Source organism: Scyliorhinus canicula, chromosome 21 (genome assembly GCF_902713615.1).
Source record: "Scyliorhinus canicula chromosome 21, sScyCan1.1, whole genome shotgun sequence".
In the NCBI taxonomy this organism is placed as follows: Eukaryota; Metazoa; Chordata; class Chondrichthyes; order Carcharhiniformes; family Scyliorhinidae; genus Scyliorhinus; species Scyliorhinus canicula.
The window spans coordinates 21,910,950-21,923,977 of NC_052166.1; the positions used below are offsets into that span (position 1 = coordinate 21,910,950).

Below are 13,028 nucleotides of genomic sequence, written 5' to 3' on the forward strand. Positions count from 1 at the left end.
ATACTCATTGACAAGATGCTGAAGGGTGAATGGGAGTGTATACTCATTGACAAGATGCTGAAGGATGAATGGGAGTGATTACTCATTGACAAGATGCTGAAGGGTGAATGGGAGTGTATACTCATTGACAAGATGCTGAAGGGTGAATGGGAGTGTATACTCATTGACAAGATACTGAAGGGTGAATGGGAGTGTATACTCATTGACAAGATGCTGAAGGGTGAATGGGAGTGTGTACTCATTGACAAGATGCTGAAGGGTGAATGGGAGTGTATACTCATTGACAAGATACTGAAGGGTGAATGGGAGTGTATACTCATTGACAAGATGCTGAAGGGTGAATGGGAGTGTATACTCATTGACAAGATGCTGAAGGGTGAATGGGAGTGTATACTCATTGACAAGATGCTGAAGGGTGAATGGGAGTGTATACTCATTGACAAGGTGCTGAAGGGTGAATGGGAGTGTATACTCATTGACAAGGTGCTGAAGGGTGAATGGGAGTGTATACTCATTGACAAGGTGCTGAAGGGTGAATGGGAGTGTATACTTATTGATAGGATACTGAAGGGTGAATGGGAGTGTATACTCATTGACAAGATGCTGACGGGTGAATGGGAGTGTATACTCATTGACAAGATGCTGAAGGGTGAATGGGAGTGTATACTCAATTAAAAAATGATGATGGGTGAATGGGAGTGTATACTCATTGACAAGGTGCTGAAGGGTGAATGGAAGTGTATACTCAAATGGCAAGATGATGAAGGTGAATGGGAGTGTCTACTCAATGTCACGATAGGGAGATATTAGGAACTTGGGTCCAGAAATGGTGTCCAAAATGTAGCAGGCAATTTAGGGGTTAAACAGACTGAAAGAAAAGACTGCTAGCAATGGAGTCCGAGGGATACGCCCACAACCTGAATGACCGTGTTCCATTCAGACTGGACCTCATTAGTGGGAAAACACAGGATGATCCACTCAAGAGCCATTGTAATTTGGGACAACCTTATTTGACCAGCCATTAGCCCATCACAGAATCTATCGACCTATTTGTCTGTCAATGGGAGGATTACTTGCATATGAATGGCATGGCTCTTTTGTATAAATGAGTGTGGACAATCAGCCACGTTCGAAAAGTGATTCGTGTCTAGCCACCTCAGAGGAGAATCTTTGTTTAAGGGGGTGGGCGGAGCTTAGAATGAGAGAGAATTATTTTTTGAACAGTTATGGGAGAAGGCTGTGGTGGTCACCCGGAGAGGTCATGAAGGAAGCTATTCTAGATTACAGACTGTCAAGGGTTCTAAAGGAACTTGACTTGCAGCAGAGAATTGCTTCATAAATACAAGAATCATTTTTGCCTGTCTATGTAATTGGAAAGAGAGCTGTGTGTTATTTAGAGTGATGTTTAATGGGAACTGATTGTGTTAAGGGTCCAAAACACATGTAATCTGTTAGTGGTAGAGTTTAAATATTGTTTTCTTTTGTTTTAATAATGTTTATAAAATGACAAAGCACTTTCTTATGTTCCCACTCCCGGAAGGAACCAATTTTTCTGCACCGTTTTAAATCTTTAAAAAGCTGCACGTCTAGTTCAGTATCTTAGCCATTGTTTAGAGTTGACCAGGCGTCTGTAACACTCAGTGATAAGATGCTGAAGGGTGGATAAAATGAGTCTTCATATTCAGAATTCTTTGAATGTTCGAGTACTGATGGCTAACATCATAAAAAGGCCAGTGGATTTTTTGGATTTTATTAGTAGTAGTCTATAGTACAAGAGTAAAGAAATCAATTATTCTTTTGGGTGCCCTCTCTGAACTTAAATAATTCAACAGCGCTTTTAAAGAATAAGCATATCTCCTTCAATGCAATAGTGATTACATTTCAAAGTCCTAACTGGCTGTAAAATGCTATGGAACATATTGTAAAAGGCAGGAATGTAAGTCCATCCTTAATTCTGGTTCCCTTACTCATTAGTAGAATTATAGACTCGCATTTTGCAGGATGACCAACATTATTATTGTAAACAAACTTTATTAGGAACAGAACATGGACACACATTGCAGGGCTTCAGCCTGATTTCAACTTAGATTTACCTGTGCTAGCTGATCTCTGACCCCCCTCCCCCTGCCTCATGAAGCACTGAGTGTACCATATTCTATCTAATACTGGAATCTACCGGCACAATCTCCCTAATATCATGACAACGGGCAAATTATTTTGATAATGGTTTAAGCGAGTCACAAAGACATAAGAACAGGATCTGAAGTAAGCCATTTGAACAAGACCACAGCTGATCTTTTACCACGACTCCACCTTTCTGTGCTACCCCCTTACCCCATGGTACTCAAAAACATACCGGCCTCTTGAATATATTCAACAACTGAGCATCCACATGCACCGCTCCGGTGTAGAAAATTCAGAAGATTCAGAACCTTTGGAGGAAAGTCATCTCGTCTGAGTCCAGATTCCCCAGTTCAGAATCCATTTGCCTTCCTAATTACTTGCTGTACCTGCACATAAGGCTTAGGTCAGGTTTAGCAGCGGATGTGGGGAGCTACCACTCATGTGTGGAATGGTTTTTGCAAAGCCCACTGTAGATTAATTAAACCATAGCTTCTCCATTGAATTGGTAATACATATGCAGGTTGCATAGGGCTTTTTGAACTAAGGCAGGCAAGACACAACTATCTTCAAATAGCTTAATGACAGGTTAATGATTCGAGCATTCATTAGTCTTTATTATGCTGGTTTTGTAATATATTCATTTTCCATCATGCTAAAGGAATTTTAAGTCAATGAGAGGGGCAGAACATCAGAATTTGTGCAGCTGCTCCTCTTCTGTAAGGGCCTCATTCACCAAATGGGCAACTCATCATTCTATTGAAAAAAGAAAACTGTTGTGTATTGGCAGCTGGATAATCAGAGATGTGTGTTTTTGTTACTCTTGTTTGTTTTTGCAATGTACTTAATTACACCTTGTGAACAGATATAGAGAGGCTGTAATCACAAGTTAGTTGGAATTGTGTTGGCAATCATTATGATCATTATGGAAATGCGCCTTGTGCACTGCATTGTGATGAGCCACATTAGCAATGTCGGGAACCAGAGGAATGACGTATCATTGCTAACGGAACCTAGTGCTTTGACCATTTGCATCTGGACTTGCACCTCCTGCTATTGAAAGTTGGTAGTTCCACGTGTCTCTTTTTTCCTTCACCTTGGGGCTCCATCCTGTCCCACTACCGTTTTTCACTTGACTGCTGGGAGGATCAAGGTGTCAGGTAGATAGTGTTGTATCTGTCCAATTCAGATACTCCAACCAGCTCCTTCATTAAAGTTTACCCAGATGTCTTTATTTATGAGTAGAACAAAGTATAGATGAGATATAATGCAACACACTTTATTAAATATAGTCAACCCGTAAATTATCCACTACACATGTAAGCAACACTAGGATTCGACTGTTCTACCCGCAAAGGTGGTTTGGTAAGTTGTAGATCCCATCCCCGAGTCCCTCTGGTTCCTCTTTGCAAAGATGATTCTCGCTGGCTGTTTCTTGGTTGCTTGCTTTCCTTCCGGTCTGGTCAGAGTCACTTCACACACCGAGTCTTTTGCTTCGAGTCTTTTGCTTCTGGTGTCTCTGAGATGCCAATTTTATCCCCCTCCACTCGCTTTTCCAGAAACTTCTCTGGCTTTCGGCCAATAAGGTCTCGGGAGGGGGGTCCCAGAAGCCAGTGGTCCAGTTGATGACTTTGTCAAACCACCTGAGCCCGCCTCTGGTGTCTCATCTCTCGTGGTGTGGGCTGCACATGACCTGTTCCCATATAAGGCACCAGCAGATACTCTCGGTGACAGAAAGTCTGGCTCGATCTGGCCTACAGACAATAGACTTCCTGAGGTTTGACTGCAGTATGATTTTAAAATGACCACAGTAGTCAACTCCTATCACATTTTCCCACCTTTTGCGGGAAGATGTCGCAGTCACTACTTGGCATGGCTCAGATCAGGCTCGGGAGTGGACGCACTTTTTGTCCCCTCATCCCTTGGCCAGCAGCCGAACACTAGGCCTACGTTTTTATCGGCTAATGATTTTGTTAATGGATTAGGAGGGATTGTATTATTGTACTGGGAATGTTGGGTTTGTTGTGGTGACACCACTACTCTGCAGCCCTAAGGCCATATTGCCTAGCAGCAGTTCCACACTGTTCCTTCTCCCATCTGAAGAGATAAAGTCTGAAAGTACCTGCTTCATCCTCGGGCAATACCTTGTGCACCCCAAGGAAGTAGTCCTTTACAGTTGTGATCTTTAAACCAGTGTTTTTCAAATTGAGGGGTCGAGACCTTGGGGTGGGTCGCAGGAGGTTGAAAATGGGCCGCCAAAAATGATCCCCGCCCTGTATCACTGTTTAAATGTGCTCTCTCCCCCGCCCACGCACTCACACACACACACACACACACACAGCTATGGTTGCAATGCATGCTTCCCCACTCCCCAGGCCCTAACTGATAAAGTACTGCACTAACCTAATCTTTCCTGAGTCCTGTCACCATTGGCGCAACTCCTCCGATTGAACACAAAGTCACTTTCTGCCCAACACTCTGCTTTCATAATTTCTCTGTTGCAAAAGTAAAAAAAAGCAGCTAATTGATGAAGGACAATAGGCTCACAGTGTCTCCGCTGTTCTCTTGCTTATCCCCACCTTACCCTACGGTTCCATTAAAACACGGCGTGGCTAAATCTGCGGAATTTAAACTCACCTAGGAAGACTCAGCGTTTTGTTGATCATTTTAATTCTCTCCCTCTCTCTCCAAAAGTGAGAGTCGACAATCAAAATGGAAACACGTTTCACTGATTTGTAAATGAACACCAGCAAACTGGTTACTCCTTCTTTTCCCTCTGTTGTTGAGAGATCTGCCTGGTTTGGCACCATTCGATTTCAACGCAACTCCTCCCAGGGCAATGTGGGAGACAGGAGTCCCGCCTCTCGGTAACAACTCCAAGTGAATTTCCAATGTTTCCAACCAGCCTGTATTCATTCCCGTTGCTGATTAATGCATTACAACATTCTATTTGAACATGCACAACCTTTCCCACCTGTGAATGCAGAACATATTAAATATGTTCATTTCAGTGCGTTCTGTACCAGGAAACAGTATTTAGAAGATCAACGTTTTTCAAAATATATTGTAGAATTGTGGGTCGCGAGGGTCGGCCATTTGGTAAAAGTGGGTCGCCAGAAAGAAAGTTTGAAAAGCACCGCTCTTGTTAGCTGCGGCGCATTGTTTTGCTGAATCTGGCTAATAAGAAGCAAATTGCAAGTGATTTCTTCAACAGGAAACTCATTCCTCACTCAGACTACAGCCATCCTCTAGACTGTGCAACCAGGAGCCTTCGGAGAAGAGGAGCTGGTTGACCCTGGTATCACCCTGGTTGACATTGTTGATTTGGCGCTTGAAGACCCCATGAGAAGGAATTCTCACCCATTCATTCCACCACCGAACCACTTCATAGAATTTACAGTGCAGAAGGAGGCCATTCGGCCCATCGAGTCTGCACCCGCTCTTGGAAAGAGCACCCTACCCAAGGTCAACATCTCCGCCCTATCGCCATAACCCTGTAACCCCACCCAACACTAAGGGCAATTTTGGACACTATGGGCAATTTATCATGGCCAATCCACCTAACCCGGAGGAAACCCATGCACACACTGGGAGGATGTGCAGACTCCGCACAGACAGTGACCCAAGCCGGAATCGAACCTGGGACCCTGGAGCTGTGAAGCAATTGTGCTATCCACAATGCTACCGTGCTGCCCCACTTGCAACCTGAAATGGTATCTCTGCTCTTACTTATCACTACGGTGATCAGACACTGATGTGCTCCATACCTTCTAACTACTTGATGGCATCTGAATTATTCATAGATTATTTTATGATGCACTTTTTCATCATTGTATTACTTCTTTCACTATCAAGAGATGTGCTTGCAGTTTTTCTACCCTGCGGTGCTGTACAAACGACTGATAAATTATCCGGAACTGCGTTTTTGCAGACGTGATGTGTCTGCTTTCTGAAATTCCCAATGGTATGTTATTTCACAAAGGTAATTCAGGAAGATCATTTGACACTCTCCTCCCCCATCAGTTTTCCTTTCTGAGCTTCGCAGTATCCGGCTGTGATTTGAAATAAATTCAGGACTTGTGCTTCCACAGCCCTGCCCAGTATTGTTCACATGTTCACTTCGACATCAATCCTAAATTGATTTTTCTTTGTTTGGCTCTCTGCCTCCCGCCATCATTATTCAGTTTGAAATAGCCAGGATTACCGTTATCAGTCCTTTTTTTTAATGCATGTTTTTTATTGGGTTTTTGAACAAAGTATATTTGCCGTTATGCACACAGGATATGATATATATATGAGATGGGCACACGCGCACAAATCACAAAGGGAAAAAAAAAAGTAACAACACGAAAGAAATACAAAATCAAATAAAGTAACTGGTAGGGTATTATGCACCCGCTCAACAGCAGACCGCTATCGGTCCTGATTATTACCGTATGTTCCTGTATAATGACTCTTGAACCTAAATGTTCTTGGCCGAAAGATCATTAGTTTGTGAGCTAATGTGTCCAGGAGTCGATCAATGAGGTGTGTTAGCCTGTTGGTTAGTGATCCTTGTACCTATAATTCCTACATAAAAAATAACCTCATTATCTCCATTTGCGATATGCCTCGCCCTAATTCTTAGAATCACGGATCAAAGGGGGCATTCACCCAACGAAGCTTAACTGCTCTTTGAAAGACTTGCCCAATTGTTCTCATTAGGGGCTGGTTTAGCACACTGGGCTAAATCGCTGGCTTTTAAAGCAGACCAAGGCAGGCCAGCAGCACGGTTCAATTCCCGTACCAGCCTCCCCGAACAGGCGCCGGAATATGGCGACTAGGGGCTTTTCACAGTAACTTCATTGAAGCCTACTCGTGACAATAAGCGATTTTCATTCATTTCATTTTTCATTTTCATTCATTTCATTTTTGTTTCATTTCATTTTTCATTCCATTGCCTTTCTCCCTATAGCCCCACAAACTTCTCCTTTTCAAGTATTTATATCCAAGTATCATTGAATCTGCTTCCATCATCTTTTGGATATATTATGTTAGTTATGTTAAATCTGTGTCTTTCGATTCTTCACCCTTCTGCCACTGGAAGCAATCCCGACCAATTCAATCAAATCCATGATTTTGAACACCTTTGTTAAATCTCTCCTGCTGTAAAGAGAATAATGCAATCTTTTGCAGTCGCTCCTTAGAACTCAAATCTGTCATCCCTGTGCCATTCTGGTAAATGTGCCCTGTGCCATCTCCCAAGACTTTGGCACCCTCCTCAAAGTGTGTCCAGAATGTGACACTACTCTCTCTGAGGTCTAACCAGTGATTCATAAATGTCCTGGCTTGAGACAATTCACACCTCTTTAACCTGTGATTATCCCTCTCTCCAGTCGCTCCGTCTGGACCTGCAAAGACTCTTATTCAAAGTATCATCTTGTATCATTGACTTTGTCTGTATATGTGTTTCTGGAACCCACCTCTTCATTCACCTGAGGAAGGAGCTGCGCTCCAAAAGTTAGTGATTCGAAACAAACCTGTTGGACTGGTTATAAGACTTCTTGCGGTGCTCAGAAATGTTTAGCACAGTTGTTCCGTTGCCTTTGCTGTCTTGGTCCCTAAAGTTTGTATCCACTTTCATTAGTTGCCTGGCGTCTTGTACTCCATGCACCATTCTCTAGGGAGGAGGGCAGTTACCTGGTTTGGACCAAAGCTTCTATTGAGTTGGAACAGGATTTTGGAAATGCCAAGAATGGAGCAGAGTGATTCTTGTGCTTGTTTAACTCTTTCCTCTGGGGCATGGGATGGGATGAAACAACTGCATGACCCTGGCTCATCGTTGACCACCTCCTCCAAAGGCCCAGCTTTGCTGGAAGGTCATCTCGACCTGAGGTGCGCAAGCAGATGCTGCCTGACATGCTGAGTATTTCCAGCATTTTAATTTTTTTATTGCAGCTTTTATTGCCAGTCGTATCTCAGTTAGTGCCTCTAGAGTCAGAAGATTGTCGTCTCAAGTCCCAGTCCAGAGACGTGAGCATAAAAATTTAGGCTAATGCAGGAGTGAAGTGCAGAGGGTGTCTTTCAGACGAGAAGTTAAACCGAGGCCCTGTCATCCCTCTTTGGAGGGTGCAACAAATTCCATGGCACTATTTTGAAGAAGAGTAATTAGTCCAGTCCCTGGCCAATATTTATTCTTCAGTCAACATCTCAGAATCAGACAAGTGCTCTTTATCACCTTGCTGTTTGTGGGAGCTCGCTGTGAATAAATTAGCCTCCGCGGTTATAACATTACAGCAGAGATTACACTCTATAAATTACTCTGCATCTTCCATAAATTGCGAGAGGTGCTACATAAATGCACGTTTTTTTCTTTTCTGGTTTTCTATGTTGTTTCTGTGTCTCTTTTATTTTATTTTCTGGTGAGTGCCTTGGTTTGAAGAGAGAGGGAACACCTGATGATTTAGCTGACGTTCAGGGTTCGAGAGCAAGGAAAAGTTGTGTGTTCTGCATGGATCACAAGTGAAACTGTCCAGGATTTGGTGGAGGAGGGACGGGGTGATCGTCATTTGTTGAGTGCGCGGTGACCCCTTGCTTTACATTCTGTGTTCGTGTCCAGCATGACCATATTTGCAGCAGCAATACAAACTATATTCTTTCTTTGCCCCATCTATTCCTTTCCGTCTTTCCCTCCTGTATAATAACTGACATTTATATAGTAATCATAACTTAATAAAACATCTCGAGATGCTTCACAGAGCATTGTCGTATAAAATTAGACACGGAGCCACATAGAAATGTTAGGGCAAGTGGCCAAAAGCTTGATCAAAGGGTTAAGTTTAAGGAATGCGAGTTTTTTTGTTGGTGGGTTGTGGGCATCATTGACAAAACCAGAATTCATTGCCCATCGCTGATACCCTGCGAGAAGATGGTAGCGAACCTCTTTGCACCATTGCAGTATGTGCACCACACTGCTGTTAACAGAAGATGCTCCAGGATTTTGACCCAGTGACAGTAAAGGAATAGTGAGATTGTTCCAAGTTAGAATGGTATGTGACTTGGAGGAGAACTGGCACACACACTGTAGCACAGTGGTTAGCACCGTTGCTTCACAGTGCCAGGATCCCAGGTTCGATTCCCGCCTTCTGTCACTGTCTGTGTGGAGTCTGCATGTTCTTCTCGTGTCTGTGTGGGTTTCCTCCGGGTGCTCTGGTTTCCTCCCACAAGTCCTGAAAGACATGTTGTTAGGTGAATTGGACATTGAATTCTCCCTCCCATGTACCCGAACAGGCGCCGAAGTGTGGCGACTGGGGGATTTTCACAATAACTTAATTGCAGGTAATGTGACACTAATAAGGATTATTAGAGATTACCATTATTAATTGAAGATGTGGTACAGAGGGATCTGGGTGTCCTCGAACATTACTCACAAAAAGGTTAGCAAGTAGTTAGGGAGGCAAAGATAATGCTGACCACTTTTTCAAGGGAAAGGAGGATAAAAGTCTTGCTACAATTGTACAGTGTTGGTTAGACGAGAGTACAGGGTGCAGTTTGGTGTCCTTATTTTAAGGTGGGTGGGATATACTTGCATTTGAGAAAATTCAAAGAAAGTTCGGTAGGTTGATTTATGGGATGAAGGGGTTATTTATGAGAAAAACCTGAGCAGGTGGGACACGTACTCAATGGAGTTTAGAAGAATTAGAGTGATTTTTTAAAAAAATATATGATTCTAAAGGGGCTTGTCAAGGTAGATGCTGAAATGATGTTTCCCTTCAATGAGGAATCTAGAACTGTGGGCGGGGTTGCGGTGTAGTTTCAGAATAAGGGATTGCCCATTTTAAACCGGAGATTAAAATGATTTTTTTCTGACGGTCATGAACCTATGAATCCTATACCTCGAGAGCTGTGGAGGCAGAACTATTGAATATATTCAAGGTGTGGAATTAGGTTCTGGAATAACCCATGAGCCAAGGATTATGAAGAACAGGCAGGAAAATGAAGTTGAGGCGGAGATCAGATTAACCAAGTTGTTATTGAATGGCATAAGTGTTCTTCAAACTTTTTTTCTGGGGACCCATTTTTACCAACCAGCCAACTTTCGTGACCCACGCCGGCCGACCTTTGGGACCTACGCTGGCCAACCTGCACGACCATTTTCTCTTACCTTGTTTGCTGCTGATAAAAATGGAGGAAATGGTTTTGAGTCCCTTTGGCCCTCGTACGCACTCCTCCAATGGAACCTGTTGGATGAAGAAGCTTTCTGGTGTCGGAAAGTATGGAGTCTCCATTTGTCCAAAGTTCTGAATTTTTTTCCTGTTAAAATGTTATCAAATAAAACCCCCTCCGAACTTGAAAAAAAAATAAAAGGGAGTTGCGCGTTTGGGAGTGCCGTGGACACCGGCTCCGCGACCCTCCCGACACCCGCTCGCGATCCACCCGCGGGTCGCGCCCCCGACTTTGAAGTACACTGGCATAACAGACTTGAGGGACCAAATGACCTACTGCTCCAGCTTCTTGTGTTCTTGTAGTGATGTTTCCATGCCTGCTGTCCTTGTCCTTTTACTTCATAGCGTTTATGGGTTTGGAATGTGTTGTTGAAGGCATTTTGCTGCTGTGATCTTGTAGATGACACACTGCTCCCAGATACATAGAAACGTACATTGGAAATAGAAGCCGGAGGAGTCCATTTGACCCTGCAAGCCTGCTCCGCCATTCATTATGACCGTGGCTGATAAAGTTCAATTCCCTGTCCTGCCTTCACCCCATGTCTCTTATAGAAACAAACATAGAAAATACATTGGTAGTGGAGAGAGTGAATGTTTGACTGGTGGATGGGGTCCCACTGTAATAGGATGCTTTGTCCCTAAGGTGTCGAGCTCCATCTGTTGGCACTGCATTCATCCAAGTAACTGGAGAGTATTCCATCACACTTCTGACTTGCGCGTTGTAAATGGTGGAAACAGTTTGGAAAGTTGTGAGTTGAATTACTTACTGCAGAATATCCATCATCTGGCCTGCTCCTATAGCCACAGTATCTATATGGCTCGTCCAGTTACACTTCCCATTAAAGGTGACCCAACCCCACCGGACATCATCCCCCACCCCAGGATGTGGATGCTTGGGGATTCAGCAAAGGTTATTGTTGAATATCATGGGGAGCTGGTTAAATTATCTCCTCTCGTTGAGGAGGTATTGCGATTTTAAAAAAATTTGAGGGGGAGAATTCCAGAATTTTGGGTGTGTGCAGCTGAAGGCATGTTTGCCAATGGGTAGAACGAAGAAAATTGAGGAGGTGGAACAGATCCGAATTGGAGAAATGCAGAGATCTTGGGAATTGTTGCAAGGAGTCGTAAAGTCCCTTTCAGAGTCTCACTTAAATTCGAAGCTGTACTCTGGACGTAACAGGAATGAGTGACTGACGAGTATTGCGTTAAAACAACAATTGTATTAAATTTTTAAAATTCATTTATGGGGTGTGGGCATCACTGGCTAGGCCTGCATTTATTGCCCATACCTTGTTGCCCTTGAGAATGTGGTGGTGAGCTGCCTTCTTGAACCGCTGCATTCTCCATGAGGTCCTGTACTGTGACCACTCGTATTGATATTATCATGGACAACTACATCTGCGGAAGGCAGGTTGGAGAGGATGAGGCCAAGTATGTCCTTTTTAAGTTGATTTCTTGCTGCATTCCAGCCTCCTGAAGGCTGGTACAGTCTTTCCCAAAACAAATCTCAGCTCTCGTCAGTTCTTCTCATAGGGACTACAAGGCAAACTTTGCAGTAATTGGGTTATTTACATAGCTCCTGAGGTATCTTCTCATCTGCCATCAATCAGGGGTTAGGGGCTGGTTTAGCACAGTGGGCTAAGACAGCTGGCTTATAATGCAGTACAAGACAGGCCGCACGTGTTCAATCCCGTTCCAGCCTCCCTGAACAGGCGCCGGAATGTGGCAACTAGGGGCTTTTCACAGTAACTTAATTGAAGCCTACTTGTGACAATAAGCTATTATTATTATTGTTATTATGTCTATCAATTAAACTTCATCTTCCGCTGCACCGGGTGACTACCCCAATTAGGATTACTCAGCAACTTGGTCTATTGTCCAAGGCTCACAGAATGCAGTAGAATAGTTCCTCTGATCACAACAAAAATGCCACTCATTTTAGCATTCTCACTTGAGAAAGTGGAAAATCAGAAGATTTAGTCTAAACACCAGCTGTGCTGGCCAGTACGGAAAGAAAATAAGGTCACTATCGATTATTATTGATTAATTAATCAAAGCAGAGTCATAGATGGGTTAAGATCAATGTCTACCAAGTTCGAATATCCAAAATTACTTTAAATATTCACTATAGGCTTAAATTCAAAGCAGAGCAGAAATAAAATGCAAAATTGCAAAGATTAGTGGCCACCAGACCTCAGGCCGACATTGTAATGCTGGAAAATGTTAGAGATGGGGAGTGGATAAGGTGATGGCGCGATTTGCATAAAAATCTCCAAAGGCGATAAGATAATTTCAAACTAATTAATAATTTCCACATATCAAGTGATGGCTATTTGAACTTTTTCTTTTTATTTGTGCGCAGGTTACTTGTAGTGTAAATGCTCGTCGTAATTTTTTTAAACTGTGTATTGCAGTAACTTTCAAAAATCAAGGTCATCTTTTTTTTCAGGTCCTACCTTGCTTCTGAACAGTGACGTCATCAAGCAGCGCCTCGGATCCACCGCTTTGGATAGGTAAAAATCACACCCTGCCTCATTCAGCCTCCTACCTCTTTCATGCTAGCTTGTTCTATTCTGTCTTTCTGAATTCACAAGGGATTGCTGGGTGGGGCACGTTATGTGCACATTGCCTGTACTCTCGCTAATAAAAATAAGACATACCTGGGAGGTACCCAGTAAACATGTAGCTAAGCATTCGGCATTT

The 13,028-nt window shown here is 43.2% G+C and overlaps 1 protein-coding gene across 4 annotated transcripts in view; it reads left to right on the plus strand.

Moving 5' to 3' along the window:
- pnpla7b (patatin-like phospholipase domain containing 7b) overlaps positions 1-13,028 on the plus strand; it is a 371,155-nt gene that overhangs the window by 220,065 nt on the left and 138,062 nt on the right. For all 4 annotated transcript variants that reach the window (XM_038782642.1, XM_038782643.1, XM_038782645.1 and 1 more), the window contains one exon: positions 12,775-12,838. In XM_038782642.1, coding sequence (XP_038638570.1) covers positions 12,775-12,838 — 64 coding nt within the window. The remainder of the gene's footprint in view (positions 1-12,774; positions 12,839-13,028) is intronic.